This window comes from Talaromyces rugulosus, chromosome II (genome assembly GCF_013368755.1).
Source record: "Talaromyces rugulosus chromosome II, complete sequence".
In the NCBI taxonomy this organism is placed as follows: Eukaryota; Fungi; Ascomycota; class Eurotiomycetes; order Eurotiales; family Trichocomaceae; genus Talaromyces; species Talaromyces rugulosus.
This window is the reverse complement of record NC_049562.1, coordinates 4,591,604-4,608,928: the sequence shown is the minus strand read 5'-3', so window position 1 is coordinate 4,608,928 and position 17,325 is coordinate 4,591,604. Positions and strand designations below refer to the sequence as shown.

At 44.5% G+C, this 17,325-nt stretch overlaps 9 protein-coding genes across 9 annotated transcripts; 5 read left to right on the top strand and 4 right to left on the bottom strand.

Annotated features, from left to right (window-relative positions):
* Positions 1-1,144: 1,144 nt before the first annotated feature.
* On the top strand, positions 1,145-2,865 carry TRUGW13939_04059 (uncharacterized protein; the record flags this gene model as incomplete). Its single annotated transcript, XM_035487236.1, has 4 exons — positions 1,145-1,289; positions 1,356-1,931; positions 1,991-2,698; positions 2,762-2,865. 4 exons carry the CDS (start codon positions 1,145-1,147, stop codon positions 2,863-2,865), a joined length of 1,533 nt encoding a protein of 510 aa, XP_035343129.1.
* A 229-nt stretch (positions 2,866-3,094) lies between these two features.
* TRUGW13939_04058 (uncharacterized protein) lies at positions 3,095-5,097 on the bottom strand (the record flags this gene model as incomplete). Its single annotated transcript, XM_035487235.1, has 10 exons — positions 3,095-3,651; positions 3,699-3,796; positions 3,850-3,872; positions 3,926-4,027; positions 4,078-4,169; positions 4,232-4,589; positions 4,647-4,685; positions 4,737-4,797; positions 4,850-4,929; positions 4,987-5,097. 10 exons carry the CDS (start codon positions 5,095-5,097, stop codon positions 3,095-3,097), a joined length of 1,521 nt encoding a protein of 506 aa, XP_035343128.1.
* Positions 5,098-5,576: 479 nt separating this feature from the next.
* Positions 5,577-6,928, top strand: TRUGW13939_04057 (uncharacterized protein; the record flags this gene model as incomplete). The annotated part of the gene is made up of 5 exons (XM_035487234.1): positions 5,577-5,796; positions 5,860-6,111; positions 6,162-6,251; positions 6,308-6,783; positions 6,848-6,928. 5 exons carry the CDS (start codon positions 5,577-5,579, stop codon positions 6,926-6,928), a joined length of 1,119 nt encoding a protein of 372 aa, XP_035343127.1.
* Positions 6,929-7,070: 142 nt separating this feature from the next.
* On the bottom strand, positions 7,071-8,474 carry TRUGW13939_04056 (uncharacterized protein; the record flags this gene model as incomplete). Its single annotated transcript, XM_035487233.1, has 1 exon — positions 7,071-8,474. The coding sequence occupies one exon, from the start codon at positions 8,472-8,474 to the stop codon at positions 7,071-7,073; it is 1,404 nt and encodes a 467-aa protein (XP_035343126.1).
* Positions 8,475-9,240: 766 nt separating this feature from the next.
* Positions 9,241-11,004, top strand: TRUGW13939_04055 (uncharacterized protein; the record flags this gene model as incomplete). The annotated part of the gene is made up of 1 exon (XM_035487232.1): positions 9,241-11,004. The coding sequence occupies one exon, from the start codon at positions 9,241-9,243 to the stop codon at positions 11,002-11,004; it is 1,764 nt and encodes a 587-aa protein (XP_035343125.1).
* A 106-nt stretch (positions 11,005-11,110) lies between these two features.
* TRUGW13939_04054 (uncharacterized protein) lies at positions 11,111-12,376 on the bottom strand (the record flags this gene model as incomplete). Its single annotated transcript, XM_035487231.1, has 1 exon — positions 11,111-12,376. The coding sequence occupies one exon, from the start codon at positions 12,374-12,376 to the stop codon at positions 11,111-11,113; it is 1,266 nt and encodes a 421-aa protein (XP_035343124.1).
* A 380-nt stretch (positions 12,377-12,756) lies between these two features.
* Positions 12,757-13,692, bottom strand: TRUGW13939_04053 (uncharacterized protein; the record flags this gene model as incomplete). The annotated part of the gene is made up of 3 exons (XM_035487230.1): positions 12,757-13,034; positions 13,135-13,242; positions 13,320-13,692. Coding segments are annotated over 3 exons (759 nt in total), but the record flags the coding sequence as incomplete, so codon positions are not given.
* Positions 13,693-14,305: 613 nt separating this feature from the next.
* TRUGW13939_04052 (uncharacterized protein) lies at positions 14,306-15,958 on the top strand (the record flags this gene model as incomplete). The annotated part of the gene is made up of 2 exons (XM_035487229.1): positions 14,306-15,466; positions 15,545-15,958. The coding sequence occupies 2 exons, from the start codon at positions 14,306-14,308 to the stop codon at positions 15,956-15,958; spliced, it is 1,575 nt and encodes a 524-aa protein (XP_035343122.1).
* Positions 15,959-16,531: 573 nt separating this feature from the next.
* TRUGW13939_04051 (uncharacterized protein) lies at positions 16,532-16,987 on the top strand (the record flags this gene model as incomplete). Its single annotated transcript, XM_035487228.1, has 2 exons — positions 16,532-16,657; positions 16,721-16,987. The coding sequence occupies 2 exons, from the start codon at positions 16,532-16,534 to the stop codon at positions 16,985-16,987; spliced, it is 393 nt and encodes a 130-aa protein (XP_035343121.1).
* Between the last annotated feature and the right edge of the window lie 338 nt (positions 16,988-17,325).

Genomic DNA, 17,325 nt, shown 5'->3' with positions numbered 1-17,325 from the left:
GAATGTTACGTGCGTAGCCAGACACCTTCTTCTAACAATCACCGGTCTTTCAAATGTTCTTCATATATACTTTTTCTTGCAGTTTTCAGTACATAACTGAGTGTATATAATTACGTGACCTTAAGTTTATACCTCTATTGTTAAAGTTGTACTCCATACTCCGCTGTAGACATGGAAAATTGTGCCTCCTCATGACTACATTACATAGAACTCACTATGTAAGGGTCCCTTTTTAGTGTGGTGGATAATAAGTCGTCAGGTATGAGCGTGAAAGGCAAGGGAGTTACACCTACAACTGTCTTTGAAATCTATAATCCGAGTCATCTAGCATTCAAATCTATTATGTAGTAGCGATTTTTCCAGCAGGCCTTATTCAAGATATAAAAGTAAAAATATTAATGGGTGTAATTAAAAGGGAAGGTAATTTATTCAAAAAGCAGTTCATACCAAAGCTACTACGTAGTAGAATTTCCACGAAACTAAGGAGGGATATGTTGGTTAGAACATAATACATAACGACATATAATTAGGTCATATACCACATGCAGTTGACATGTAGAACCCAATAAGGGGCCTCTTTTATTACAGTGAGACCTACGGAATAGTGTTCTTGGCGTCATGCAAGTTGGTTTCGTAATACAACCTCATGAGGCCCAGCCTGCAAAAGTGCCAACAAAACCGTCGATCCGTGGCCGCGCATGTGCCGCTGCCTAATATTAAAATATTTAAAGAAAACAAAGTAGAATTGCCATTAGCCCGCTGGATATCAATTGACATAGAGAAGATGTTAAGTTGCTAAGTGATAATTTTAATATATCAGTTTGTATAAATGTATGTGTAAATTATGGCGATTAAGGACCCTGCTGCCCACAGGACATACCATTATTGTTGCTATTGTCAGCAGGATTTAATGCGAGATGAGAGAAACAAAAAAAATGGGGACACCACTCTATTTTACCGGTGCTACGGATGGACGTGGTATTAGGAGGTGGAGATAGTATGATTCGTTTTCCTAGGCTTCTATGTCATTGCGTAAGACATCATGGGTTTCAATGTTGTTGTATTCGTAGTATATTAATGCAGCACCCGCCCGCTCCGGTCCTATGTTTCTTGTACATATTCATTTGAATCTGATTAAACCACTATGTATTTCCTGAATACGTCTATATCGCTCATAGTGGCTGCTACCTTAGTGGGAAACTCCCATGCCACAACCAGCAGGCCGAGACTTGTTGTCTCTGAAGCCGACAAGTCGAAAGAGTTTCAATTCTTAACAAATGCAACTGAGAGTGAGTACATGGCCATTTCATCAAACAAACTTCATAAGCCCGGAGAAATGTTTCAATTTTAATTAGTTGAGATAGAATTCTTCGTCAATGGCACCGATTTTCCTTCAGTCCCTTTCGATATTGGCGAGTCATATGCGGGACTTCTACCAAATACGCCATATGGTGACTCGGAACTATTCTTTTGGTTCTTCCCATCACTGAACCCGGTGGCAAAGAATGAGATTACTATCTGGCTACAAGGTGGTCCCGGATGTAGCTCCCTTGATGGTCTCTTACAGGAAAATGGACCATTTCTCTGGCAGTCTGGGACCTACCAGCCGGTTCGAAATATGTACTCATGGACTAATTTAACAAATATCGTATATATTGACCAGCCTGTCGGTACAGGCCTCTCACCTGGAAAGCCAACGGTTGATAATGAGGTTGATATATCAAATCAGTTTAACGACTTTTGGCGTCGCTTCATTGATGTCTTTGAAATGCAAGGGTATAAGATGTATCTCGCTGGTGAAAGCTATGCAGGAATGTACATTCCATACATTGCCGAAGGCTTTATTGAACAAAATGATACCGAGCACTTTAATTTGAAAGGCATCCAGATCAATGATCCAACTATCAACGAGCAGAATATACTGGCCAATGGTAAGCTCAAATCTTTCTGAAAATAAAACGTCTGTGAGTTGCCTAACAGGAGAGGAAAGTCCCAGCTGTGGCCGCACTAAATCATTTCTCCTCCGTCTTCAGCCTGAATGAAACGTTTATGAAAGATATCAATGCGAGAGATGAAAAATGCGGCTTGACCAAGTTTCTCAACGAGGCTTTAACTTATCCACCACCAAAGAATTTCCCTGTCGCACCAAATCCATATGCTGACCCTGATTGCTTGGTGTGGTATGACATTGTCTCAGCAGCTCAGCTCGTGAATCCATGTTTCAACATGTATCACCTGACTGATTTCTGCCCTTACCTCTCAGACCCAATGGGTTTCCCATCCTTAGCAGTTGGCCCAGGGGTCTATTTCAATCGATCGGATGTCCAAAAAGCCCTTCATGTCCCACCAACCAACTATTCTCTATGCAACGAGACCGTTATTTTCCCTAATGGGGATGGCTCTCTGCCCAGCGCACTTGGTCCGTTGCCCAAAGTTATTGAGGAAACTAATAACGTTATTATTGGACATGGATGGTTTGACTTTCTATTCTTTTTAAATGGCACGCTCGCAACAATCCAGAATATGACCTGGAATGGGGCTCAAGGATTTCAGCATGCACCTACTGAACCCCTCATCGTACCTTTTACCACCGGCCAAGTCGAAAATCCGAATATATGGGACGGTGGCTCAGGAATTTTAGGGACCGCTCATACGGAGCGTGGCTTGACGTTTTCCTCGGTATATAGGGCCGGGCATGGTAGGTGGTTTTATTCCTCTTATTTCTAACCTATCAAGACTCTGACTAACAATACATCTAAAGAAATCCCGCAATACGTTCCTGGTGCTGCATACAGACAATTGGAATTCTTGCTTGGACGGATCAAGAATCTGCAAGATACGGGACCATTTACAACTCAACCGTAGTTATCGGTCGGTTAATAAATTCCTCAGTACGGTACTTTCGGCCTCGGGTGACAAAATGGACTGGTGGATGGAATGAAGAAATTTATAACCTGTGAGCGTGGCCACATTACTTTAGCTAGATAAGCTCAAGAATAGTTGCGTGCAGTACAGCATACTTCAATGTTATTCTATACAGAATTTTCTGTTAGGCCGAAAATAATTTAGCGAGAAGAGGTATGCTATTTCCTTTTCATACTGCTAATGTCCCTACCGTGGCACCGGACTTGTTTATTTGACTATCAGAAGCGTCATTGTCGTCGGAATGTTCGATGGTGTCCGCTTCCCCCTGCTTGCGTGTGTGCTGCACATATGCCAGTGTCAATGCTGTTAAAGAGTGTAGGATAGCAAACCCTGCAGCTCCATAGTTGCCTGCCACAACTCCTGGCTGGTCAACTGTTTGGAAAATTCCAAGAGGGATTGTGGCATCGGCTACATAAGCCCAGACATTGAGACCAGCAGACGCAAATGCTCGTGTGGCTGGGTCACCAGAAAGAGTATCTTGAGTCCATGCCCAGAACAGAGAACTGCTTGCTTGACAAAATCCTGACAAGTAGTAGAGAATCCATCTTCCAGCACGATGTGTAGGAAATACCGGTGTGCTCGCTAGACTGAGAAATATAATGGCCGCACTAGTGCTTGCAAACACCAGGGCTGGCCATCGCCGCCCCTGCAGAAACGTATCACTGCTCCATGCCATTATAATAGTAAGTATTACTATAACTGCCTGGATTGGAGTTGTATAGTTGTCTGCAGAAAAATTAGTTGCCGCATTTGAAACAGCATGATGTACTCACTTATTTGAGCCACCGTGTAGGAGCCAGGCTTGATGGTATTCCATGCCTTGAACCAGTAAGACATGGAGTTCATGGGCTGTTGACAAATATCGTTGCAGCTTCTCTGATGTTAGTAAATTAACTGTAATTTATTGAATTCTGTTTGACGAACAAAGAGATGAGCCAGAGCAACCACTGCGAGCAGGTCAGTAAAGTGGAAAATTAAGAAGGATCTCGAAGAATATTACAATATCCAATGTAAAGAACCATCTCTTGACCTGCTTCATGGTGAATTCTCCTTGCTTCACCCTGCCTTCTTTAGGGTTTCTGTCCCTGGCCAATTCGATCTCCTGAAATCACATTAGCCAAGCTTTTCTCCGTTCGTGTCAAGATCGCTTACCCTTTCGGAGAACAAGCGATCGGGCTTTTGGCGGGCTGGTACGTCAGGGTAAAACAGCACTTGAGGGATGATAATTCCTAAAGATATGATACCTGAGTAGGCACAAGTAAGTAACTTGCACGGGTCCGTTCTAGAATAAAAAAAAAATAGATACCATCGATAATGAACAGCCATCTCCAACCAGCTCTCCCGTGAGCACCATTCAGTCCATTGTAGGCAGCAGCTTGGAGATAGCTTGAAAACATGGGCCCAATGGCAGTGGTAATGTTGATGATGGCTACCCTACGTGCTAGTTCCTTTTTCTGGTACCAGGCTCCGCAGAGATAGATCACCGCGGAAAAATGACCCGTTTCGAATATGGCTACAAGAGCTCTCAACACGTACATGTGCGTTGCCTTTGTCATAGCCGACTGACAAAATGTCAAGATCGTCCACCCAATTTCTAGGAACGGGATGAACCACCTAGGATTCACTCGTGTTAGAGTCAGATTGCATGGCCATAATCCGATAATCTATGTTTTCATAAATGTTAAGATCCGACGGAAGAAAACAGGATAATTTGGACGCACACTAGCAACAGCATATGCTGTTGTAGCATAATTCATTTCCTATTGACCTGTTACTTTCAGGCTCAAGTTCTCAAAAAGCAAGCCTCTTACGTTTCCATATAAAGACATGTCTTCCTTCATCCCACTGACAAAGGCGCTTTGGAGATTCGATCTGCTTTTCGTGAGTATATTTGGATCCCCCCAGATTAAGCGCAATGCAATACTTGTCCAAATACTTGATAAAAGTACTCAAGCAACCAAATGTCATCAAGGTGAGATCCATCTTTAAAATAAGCTTTCTTTCCTGTTCAAGATATCAAAAAGCGTCCCTGGTCGTGGATAATTCTGTATATTGAGTTACCTCTGGTGGCTTATCCCATGAGTCCCATACTAGTCTTCGCCAGTTTGATTTCCTGTTTTTGGTATCGCCGGCATTATGGCTGTTTGTCTCAAGGAGGGGAGACTGTGCCATGATTCACTAGCTGGACTAGCACCGTGGGTAGAAATGAGCAGAAAATAAATAAATATTGAGACGAAGACTTTATATTTACGCCTTTTGGTATTCCTTATTTGATTAAGATTGCGATGTCGGAAAATAGACGAATGGCATCTAGACTACTACTGCCAAGCTCGCCATTTTGGTGATAATGGCGATAATAGATATAAATCTCCAAAAAAGCGACGGCAATACTCCCGTACCCAGTATTTCAGAAAGACTGTGATGCTGCCAAAATTAGCCTTAAAAATGAGAAGAAACAACCCAGTTTACATGACTCAGGGACGCTTGTCCTGCTTGCATCGCGATGCCGACGTACTATGGCGTGCTGTTCCCTGCCACCACCCATATACTATAGTCTTCAATATAATCGGAGATAATGCCGACATAGAAAACATCAGATTAATATCTGAATTGTTTTTGCAATAATTTCGCAACAAATTAGTGAAGGTGTCATGACTGAAACAATAACCCTGAACACCCAAACCCTCTTCGGAGCGGAGGACGCTGCCATAGAGACATTCGAAGTACCAGTTAGCCGTTCAGTCCATGGCAAGTCGTTCCCCCTCGGCATTAAGCCGAGAGATGGTACAGCATTCGCCAATGTCGATGATGCGGCCGGACACATTGCAAAACTTGCAGAAGAAGGCGTCTTTAACAGTCTCTTAACAAACCGTCCGTTTTAACCCATTTGTCCTTATTCAAACTTGATGATACAGAACAACTTACATGCCATAGATGGTGCTATTTTGTTCCGTGGATTTCCCTTAAAGGACGCTGCAGACCTGACAAAATTCATCAAAGCTTTCAAGCTCCCACATCCGCATGAAGAGGTTGGGCTCTCGGGAAAAAGAAGGACAGTGGGTGATATCGTGAAGACTGCGAATGAGGAGCCCCCGCACATTAAGTTCTATTATCACAATGAATATGGCCGTAGTGCTCATTTCCCTGGAATTCTATTCTTTTTCTCCGAGGTTGTTCCCGAACAAGGTCAGTCGGACTTGTGCATATTAATGGGTTAAATACTGAAGCATTCACAGGCGGCCAAACACCCCTCTTATCAACAATCGAGTTGTATGACAAACTTCAAGATGAACTACCCGAATTCGTTAAGGCACTCATAGCCAAAGGTAACATCAAAAGCAATTGGTACTTTTTAGGTCCTGAAATAACCGTGTCTATTCAGGAATAACCGGTCGCCAGTACTACCCAGCAAAGGAAGACCCGGATAGTGTGAAAATCGGCTGGAATTGGCAAGACTCGTTTGGATTTGATATCAAGGAAGGTGACTCACTGGACACTCAACGTCGCAAGGTAGAGAACGTATTGGAAACCCGCCTACAGGCCAAAGCAGAGTGGCAGCCCAACGGCGCCCTCCATGTCCTTCAACACCTACCTGCGTTTCGACGCATTGTCTCCACTGGACAAATTGTACCCTTTAATGGTCTTGGTGGTGTCTACGGTCGTCAGCGAGATAGGGAGGCCCTTTTGCCACCGTACAAGGGGGTCGACGACAACTACCATTTGCCCACTACGTATGGCGATGGCTCAGAAATTCCACATGAATATTTGGAGCGATTGCTAGAGATTTCCGATCAAATAGGATTTCTAGTTCCCTGGAAAGAAGGGGATGTGGCGCTGATCGACAACTACACTGTTCAAGTAAGTTCTTCCCTCTTGATCTTGCGGTCCAATGAAACGCTAGTTTCTCACATACTCCTTATAGCATGCAAGGTCACCTTGGGTAGGTGAAAGGTCATTACTTGTTAGCCTCTGGGATAGCCACGAGAAGCTTTTACCTGTATAAGTCACATATCCGAGGAGACTAGTCTTTATGTAATATAAGGAGCAGTATAATTTCTATAAGATTGACAAGTAATCACTATGCATCAAATGCATTTATCTCTATATATACAAAAAGCCGCTCAGAAAGAAAACATTGAAAAATATTAAACAAAATGCTTTTCGAGCTTCCTCGCTAGATCAACACACTTGACGTCAACATATCTCGTGTACAAATCTGATAGCCAAAACGTCACAGGGGCTAAAATTGCATACATGCCAACCCACATCATGAAAAATGCAAATGGATTTTTCTCAGGGGCTTCAATGGGACCGGGATATGGAGATGATGCTAAAGAAGACCATATCAAGTTCACAATTGGCATAAGCCATAAATGATAGACAGATTGGTGGATGAGGTATAACGAAAATGAGATTTTGCCGAGATACTGTGCTACAGGGGTTGAGAGACGACGTTGAAGGAAAGAATAGCCTTCATAGGATGATGATGGAGATGATGAGTTGCTTATACCATATATAGTTAGGACGGCACCAATGGCCTTCCAGCTAATATTAGAACTCCAGTTGATGTTGAATTCATCCAGGTTGTGCCAGTGGTAGGGTTGGAACGGGGTGAGAAAACTGTAGCCAAAAGGTAGTACTTCCTCGTCGCTAAGACATAGGAGATAGGTCCCAAGTGAGAAAATAGCAAGATTGGGTACTTTCCAACTCCCCTTCTCGGGGTCACCTTTCCTTTGTTGCTTCTTGGTGTTACTACTCTGGGGTAGAGGCAATCCCATTACAGCTTGGCCCTCATAATCCTCATAATGGTGATTCTCTTCATCGGCAACCTTGAGCTCTGCAAGCAACAGGCCTGCAATAAAGGTGAACGTATCCCACATACCATACCACAAAAAATAGCATGTGATCAACCCCAGAGCTGCGAAGCGAGTTCGTGGTCGCCAGCGAGCCATGCCAGTGATCAAGAGATAGACGACACATGAGCCACGGAATTCTACAGGCATTGTCCACAGTTGTGCATTAAGCCCCTCGTTATGCTGGAGAGCCAGTGGGTTTATAGCATCAGACATGTATCCCAAGAGGTAAATCACATGGCGCCAGGGAGCAGTCCATGGCTCAACACCCTGAACAGCAGCGCCAAAGTCCCAGGTAAACAAATCCATAAAGAAAAGAACTTGGGATACAGTGACAATGATCAATACCGGCAGATAAATGCGAAATATGCGACGAGTGATGGCCGACCCGACCCGGCTGTAGAAGGATAAATTATGATTGCCATTTAGTCGTGCCCGCAACAAATTGATGGAAATCGCATATCCGGATATCACAAAAAAAAGAGCGACCATAGAGCGAGCAGCGAAAAGAATGCGGAACGGTGGCAGTTGCATCAAACGACGATTCTCGGATGTCGGCTCAGCCCAATACGAACGAAATGGCCATTGGACTGCACCCAGAAATCCATGATCTATGAATACTATCGCTGCTGCAATACCTCGCAGGCCGTCTAGCCACTTGGTGCGACCCACACTGGGGTCCCTATGAGAAGCCATTATCAAACATAAATAAGGACAGAGATAGAGAAATAATGAAGGGCGATAATGGCAAGTGTTGTGTTATTGATATTACGCATCGAGACAAAATGAAACATCTGGAATAATCAGCGCAGCCGCCGTAATGTAGCATTTGAATCCCATTCCAGCGCGTAAAAGCGTTGGCTTCGTTGGGTTCTAGGGTCTTTCTAGGGTTCCGCGCGCAACGTGATCTCTCGCGCGGCCCCTTACCAGTCCACATAAGGGCCCCAGGATTGTTGGGAACGATCCAGCGAAAGAATGCAATTGGCTTTTTTGGTTTTTTTAGATTGACACCAGCAAAATGATTCCTACATTCGCATCACCTTACACACAAGTGAGGGGAATTAAACCGGAGGATCTCATACTGCCCAAAATGGAGTATTTCTTTGATGATACATATATTGCCATGAGCAAAATGAAGAATTATTTTGACTTGAAGCGGATAAGGGATATACCCACTTGCTGCTCCACTTGTTCAACAAGAAGATTGGCCTAAAGAAATACAAATGAAGCTATAAACCTGGCTCCGCGGTCTGACCCTCTACATGACATACTGACTATTTACGCTGTTGGCTCGACGTTGGCTCTAATTCTATACCCACTCATTCGTCCCTGTTTCCTATTATTGCTCCATACCATATTTAACCAACATGGCCACACATTATTGAACCATGAACGCTCAAAATAAATAGACGACGACAACGCCGTATCCGCCACGAGGTTTCTTTTTAGAGTTCCTCTAATCATGGATTCTCTCCTCCCTGATGAGAATGTGACCCGGATGCCCATGTTTCATACTAGGGGCCCCTATGTTTCTACTTTTCAACAATGGCTTAACTTTTTCGGTTGTCTACTTACCATTCCAATTTACTATATGTTTGCGACCTGCAGCGGTTTTCCTTGCACATTGGACCTGCTGTTAAGTATCGTCGCGTGCGAGTACAATCGATGGACTATCCAGGCCCGCCGATCCAACTTCTACAAATCGCAAAGCTTGCCTTTGTCCGACGGTAATGCCGAGAAGAATACGCCTAAGCAGACAGCTCCGGATTGCATGGCCGTTGTGGTTGGATATCGAGAAGACAGCGACTTATTTGCGTGTGCGCTAGATAGCTATCGAGACGCCGATGGATGCAAATTTCTCCTTATTGGCGTCGATGGCGATGAGGCTCCAGACCAAAATATGGTGACTATATTTGAGCGTGTCTATCCTAAAAACTCGGCTGTAATCCACATAGATGAGCCTTTAGCTGACATTGCAATGCGCACATATGGAAAGTTAGCCGCTGTAGATGACGACGACAGTGAGATTTGGAATGAGATGACCATTGCTCACTGCTGTCGACTTGCTCGCGAGACTCTCCGCGATCATGATCTAGCACTAGGTCAGCCAGGAGGTGTAACAAGACTGTGTGTGTATGAGCCGCACATGCACAAGAGAGGAATCATGTTTACCTCGTTCATCTTTTCCATCGTCATTGCCGACATGTTAGGCATTGAATTTCTCTGGTCATCCGATTCCGACTCCATCGTCTTCCCAGACTCATTACGACAGACCATTTCTGTTATCGCTGCTGACCCCAATGCTGGAGGTGCGAGTTCTGGCCTGGTTGTTCATAACACCAATCACTCAATCTGGACCCGATTCGGCAGAGCAGTGTACTGGTACGAGCTTTATCTTGCACGCTGTCCCCCGACCCTGTCCGGTACGCATGATTGCCAGACCGGGCCCAGTGCGGTTATCCGTGTAGCCGCGCTCCCTGGGATATTGTATAGATGGTATGCGCAGACGATACTAGGCACGCGCATGATCGTGAACGAAGACCGGCATCTCACGACTTGCTTGCTCATGCGAGGCTGGACTATTAAGTATGCCGCAGACACATTAGCTGCCACAGAAACACCACCGACGTTTACTGGATGGATAATGCAGCAGGTACGCTGGGCGCGTGCTACCCACATTGAAACATTCCAGCAGCCCAAATTGTACATGATCAATAACCCGATTTTTTTCTGGTCCGCCCTCAAACGAGAAAGTGGACCTCTGGTGGTTGCAGCCTCGGTCTTCTATTACCTTTACACTGGCCGACCTGTTGCTTATTTTTCAGTTTACGATGTTTTATTTCGTATCATCTGCACCACCCTATACAACTGGCTGCGTAACCCAGACGGTGGGCCTCGACACTCCTGGGCCTGGGTTTTACCGACACTGATTTTCTGCACTATCCCGATGCCAGCTATCCAGATCTGGGGACTGCTCACTGTCCTTGATGGTGGTTGGGGTACAACGATGCGCGCTGGTGTAGAGTCCTCAAGGCGCTACGAGTTCTGGAAACGCTGCTATAATATGGGATTTCTTGTTCTATGGATGGGTGTCGTTGGCGCTACAACAGGCCGGCTGGTGGCCAGTTTAGCTAGTTGGAGTCAAGCTGGTCTATATCATGCTATTATTGTTGGAGCTATTCTGCCGACTTTGGTATCTTTCTGGGCGTTGGTAGTCAAAGGATGATTTCTTTAGCTTAGAGCTTATAAAAATATATTTGCATGAGCCAGGTATTTGATTTTTATATTGCTTGTTATATGCGCTACAACTCTACTGCAGTTTATGTAAATGTCTATAAACGAGCCTCTTTTTTATTATCCATCGTCAGATCCGGTCCTCCAGTGCCGAAAAGTTCCATCTTGATACGCGTCTGATCTACCCCCAGTCGAAGCAGAGAGTCTCGTAGACTCTGCATAAAAGGAGGAGGTCCACAGATGTAAAACTCGGTTTCAGAATCATTCAAAAAAAGGTCATTCTGCGCGTGCAGCCGGTGCAAATCGACACGGCCAATATAAGTGCGATCACAATTGCCATTCTCTGGATTTTCGACGAAGAAGGTAGCCTTAATGCTTGGGTGACCCCCAGTAATTTTTTCAATGGCATCTTTGAAGGCTCGAGACGCAGAATTTCGCGCCGCGTGGATTATGTGCACCTTGCGATAGACTTTGTCCATGTTTTCCGCAATTTGTGTGAACATGGATAGTAGAGGCGTGATACCGACACCAGCTGCTATAAGCACAACTGGACAAGTGGCCTTTTCGTCCTGTAGAAAGAAATCTCCGCGAGGGTGAGATATTTGCACTTCGTTGCCAACTTCCATCTCATGTAGAAGATTAGAAACATGGCCAGATGTATCTTCTGTTTCTGAACTTCCACAAGTGAATTGTGGGCTATCTTCACGCTTGACACTGATTCGATAACAATTAGAGTTTGGTTTATCGCTCAGTGAATATTGTCTGGCTTGGACGTAGCCCAGCCGAGGCACATTGAGTCTGATGGAGATGTATTGCCCAGGAGTAAATTTCGGTAGAGACTTTCTGTCAACAGGCTCGAGATAGAATGACTTTATCTCTGTGGATTCCACCACAATCTTTGCAATTCTAAATTGCCGCCAAGTACTCCAATCTGGACTCTGCTCGTATAATGCAGATTCCTTCTTGATCATAAGGCCGGCTAGTTGCCAGTAGGCAGAGACCCAGGCATCTCGAACTTGTGTTGTAAATGTATCACCGAGAACTTTTTCCATTGCCTGCAAGAGGAATGTGCCAACTATTTCATATTGGTCTTCTGTGATGTATAGAGATGCATGCTTTTGGCAAATCAATTCAAGCGCCGGACCGAGAGCCTCAAGATTTTCGATGTTGGCTGCATATGCGTAAAGAGCAGCTGCGAGAGCTTTTGCTTGATGCCCAGTCTTTTGGTGGGTGGAATTAAATACGCTATTCAACTCTGGATGAGCATTCAACATGTCTTTGTAAAATACCGTTGTAATAGTCTCCCCGAATTGCTGCACCACAGGTACAGTTTGGGAAATGATCTTGATCTGTTCGGGAGTCATGTTTGAATTTCGAGAGTCCTGAAAAACATCTATGACCAATAAATGTCCACTGAGTATTTAAGTACCTTCAAAACTCACGTTGAAAGCTCTTCGGGTGACTGCTGGGGTTTTAAGCTTGAAATTTATAGGGCTGACAACCCTAGTATCCATGATATCCCGCAATACCCGCCAGCTTGCCACGCACCGAGAAAGGCGAGTGCACGTTCCATTACGCATAAAACACACGCCTCTTTCAAAAATTTGCGGGCTCCATTAAAATAAATTGTACCAGAATCTATATGTGATATCCTTAAGACGACTTCTACTTGGTGGAACATTAGAAATGTTTGCGCATACTAAAAAACTACCTTATTGATTCAACACATTGAGAATATTAGACTTCACAAACGAGATGCTTTACTTCGCCCATAGAGAAGTTCGTGTGCGAGATTCCGCACAGATGTGACAATGTCGCTCGCAGCCATTACGTGGTTAACCAGACCAACACCTGTTCCCGCATATGTAGTAAGTCGACCTTTCGGGCCATATCCTTGCCCATCTTCTTCCATTGCTTGAGGATAGAGCTCCTTGTTCTCTTCTTTTGGCATACCCCGAATGTAATCCATATATGTCTGGTTGGTACCCTTGTGCAATAAGCGATTCTGGACTTGCAAGGAACCTTGTCCCCAAAACGCAACCTTGTGCGCCCAGGTTGGCTGCAGCGGCGACACCCCGTCCGTCGCAGATCCCCCCGGCTGCTATCAGTTGCATGGATTTACCATCTGGTCTTTGTATTTCAGTTCCAATCTTGTCGGCCACCTCTGGTACTAAAGTGACAACGCTTGCACCTTGTGCCTGCGAATGACCACCCGCATCCGAGCCCTGCACTACTAAGACGTCCGGGGCAACAATCCTCGCAACCTAATAGCATCTGCTACAGAGCCAATCTGCACCCAGATCTTACTTTTCTGAGATGTAGATGCACGGATCTCGGTTGCCCATGGAAGAAGATCTTGGTAGCCCGCTGGAGGAGCAAATAGCCAGACGGCACAGGGACGATATTTTTTAATGGCCGGAATCGCAGTTTGAAGAGAAGCACTCCAGGTGATAAATCCAACTCCAACTGGGAGAACAGTAGACTCATCTGAGCCGGTGGTCTTACTATCTGAGAATAGCTCTGTGGCTTCCTGAAGCAACTCTTCAAGATTGTCACTGGTATAACCCGCGGCAATGAACCCCAGTCCCTGCGCCTTTGACACAGCTACAGCAAGCGTGGGCTTTGCAACCCGGGCCATGGGTGCTGAGACGATGAGTGGAGAGGCTGTCCATGGATAGTCCTATGTGATATTCGTCATTTTTCACTGATGTAATTGAAACATATAACATTGAATTTAGTACGTTTGAATTTGTTATTCAAACTGCCGGTTGCTTTGTAATGATATAACACGGCTTCAAATGTTTAGAACAACTTTCTCCACACATGACCGAGGTTACCAGTCGCCTTCTGCCAAAATACTCCCCACGTTTTCTCCACATTTATCAAGATAACAGATTATGTTCTGCCTCACATTACGTTTCCTTTGGGTAATCCGTGATACCCGCAATATCCATGCGGAGAAGTTAATCTACATTTGCCTCCCCGCAGATACCGTTCCCGTAATTGCCGCATCCAAGGTATTGATGAATTGATAACATCTCATTAAGATTAGAGGTGAAGCAAACTGACGTAATAAGGATAGTTTAAATTGTTTATGACCTGCGCACTTAACCCAAAGGTGGTTGATAGCATCCGCAATAGCCGGAGTAAATTCTATCATCTACAAAAATGCTGGGGTAATGGCTGTCTAGATGATAATATAAGACAATTCAATCTTGGGAGAATGCTCGAAGATTTTTCATCTATTGATTTTCCAAAGAGTTTACGTTTTAGTTATTTGTTGTGATTTCACCATGGCATCTCTCCCTGCAACGACATCTGCAGCGTCAACGGCCTCCCATTTCCCCAACACCCACGACAAGGTATTGGACCCTATTGACACCAAAAATTTCATCGACAATGAATTTACCAATTCGGCCGCGATAGAATGGTTTGAAGTACACGACCCTGCCACCAACAATATTGTAACTCGCGTACCTCAGACCACTGGCGATGAACTACGCGCCGCCGTGGTATCTGCCGAAACGGCGTTCCCAGCATGGCGAGCTACAAGCATCATCGCTAGACAACAGATCATGTTCAAATTTGTACACCTAATTCGGGTCCATTGGGACCGCTTGGCGGCTTCAATTACGCTAGAACAAGGCAAGACCTTCAAAGATGCAAAAGGCGATGTTCTCCGTGGTCTTCAAGTGGCTGAAACGGCATGTGGAATTACCACGCAGCTGACTGGAGAGCTACTCGAGGTCGCAAAGGATATGGAAACTAGATCGTATCGAGAGCCATTGGGTGTCGTCGCCGCCATATGCCCATTCAATTTTCCAGCCATGATCCCGCTGTGGTGCATCCCACTTGCAATTGTTACAGGAAACTGCATAGTCTTGAAGCCTTCCGAGCGCGATCCAGGTGCGGCATTGATTTTAGCAGAGCTTCTACAAGAGGCCGGATTGCCAAAAGGTGTGCTGAATATTGTCCACGGGAGTAGAGATACAGTCAATTTTCTCCTCGACGAACCATGTATTAAAGCAATTAGCTTTGTTGGCAGTAATAACGCTGGAGAATATATATACTCTCGAGGGTCTGCCAATGGGAAACGTGTGCAAGCCAATTTGGGAGCAAAAAATCACGCTGTTGTTCTTCCAGATGCTGATACAGATCATACTTTGAATGCCATTGTTGGTGCTGCGTTCGGTGCGGCTGGTCAACGCTGCATGGCTCTCAGCGTCCTTGTCATGGTTGGCGAGTCTAAAAAATGGCTTCCAGATCTTGTTGAACGCGCAAAGCAGCTTGTAGTGAATGGAGGCTTTGAGAAAGACTGCGATGTTGGTCCTGTTGTGAGCCCTTCCAGTAAGGAGAGGATTGAAAGCGTCATCAAAAGCGCGGGTGAACAAGGAGCTTCAATTCTCCTTGATGGAAGAGGGTATAGAGTCCCAAAATACCCAAACGGTAATTTTGTGCGTCCACCCAAGCTTCTTCTTGCTTTCATCATCCCATACTTGAAGCCTTGATTGCTGACATGCCGAATTTTCTAGGTTGGACCAACGGTAATCACCAACGTAACAACCAATATGAGATGCTATAAGGAAGAAATATTCGGACCCGTCCTCGTCTGTGTTTCTGTTCCAACACTTGATGAAGCTGTGCGGCTTGTAAATCGAAATGAATATGGAAATGGCGTTGCAGTCTTCACCCGATCCGGTCCGGCGGCATCCTACTTTCAGAAAAACATCGAAGCAGGGCAAGTTGGTATCAATGTGCCTATTCCAGTTCCACTGCCCATGTTTTCTTTCTCTGGAAACAAGAAGAGCATTGCTGGGGGAGGTGCAAACACGTTTTACGGAAAACCTGGCCTAAACTTCTACACGCAAACAAAGACAGTGACAAGTCTGTGGAGGAGCGAAAACACGGGTACTGGCAAACAAGTCGTAATGCCATCTCACATCTAGGTCGAAGATTTCACCACCTAAGGGGGAAAAATCAAATATATATATATATATATGAGAAATAGCAAAAAAATAGCAAATACGATCATTATCATCGAATCCTCTTTCTCCTACATCGCTAGTCTCAGCACTCGATTTCTCGGAGGGCCTCTCGGATAGTAAATACCAACGATTGTTTTTTAACGTCTCAAAATATGCTTCGCTGGAAGTAGCACGATAGATGCCCAGCAGACTGCTACTCCTAACCATCATATTTTTACATCTCACGTAAATTGTTGCTTGCTGGCACTTTTTATCATAGTACATCATAGAAAACTCCGCAAACTAGTCAACTACCTATATAGCCTGTATACAGAGAAATTTTACTAGGTGAGCGTCAGAACAATTACCTAATAAGGGAAAAATAAACCTAGCAGGAACATAGGGAATTGCGGGAATTGCGGGAACTACAGAAAACCTCAACTGATATAGAACAATATAAATATTATTGGACGGTGCTGCGAGAATTGTGAGCAGAAGCTATACAGGGGTACGAAATCTATCTCTGTAAACGATTCTCCTTCTAAACCTTTCAACATGCCCCTTGTCAAAATCGATGTCATAAAAGGCACCAGAACACGAGAAGAGATTCAGAAACTGGGTGCCACTATCCAGCGAGTAATGATTGAACATTTCGGAGCTCCGAGACGAGATCGCTATCAGGTAACTATATCAGGATCCATTATATATTCTACTAAAAATTAACCACTCTCGAATTGTAAATAGATTGTGACCCAGCACGAAGACTACGAGATTATGTGTGAAGACACGGACCTTGGCTTTCCTCGAAGTAACAAACTGGTTATTATTCAAATCTTTCAGCAAGGTCGAGACCAACAACAGAAGAAAACGGTATACAGAGCGCTGCATGAAAGCCTTTCTTCTCAATGTGGCGTATCTGGCAATGACTTGATTGTGACTTGTGTTGAGAATACTCGGGAGGATTGGAGTTTTGGCATGGGAGAAGCACAATTTCTAACAAACCAGCTATAGGAGTACATGTTGCATGATATGCAATCAACTACACTTGGATAATAGGTCATGCATGGCTACAATGAATACATAATAGAACCAACTATGTTTATTTTGTTCAATATCTAGCATTGTTATTAGTGAATATATTCTGCGCATACGGTCGTAAGCTATCTTGCAGCTCTCATCATCATTATCCATGATTTCATACACGAATGTTGAAAAGCTATATAATAGTCGTCGTCGATTGATTACAGTATTCGCTCGTTGAATTACTTGCACAATAGCAAGTCATTGACTGGGCCCCAAAGATCGAAGCTCCTTGGATGTCGAAAGAAAGTAAAACCGCTTTTACTGCA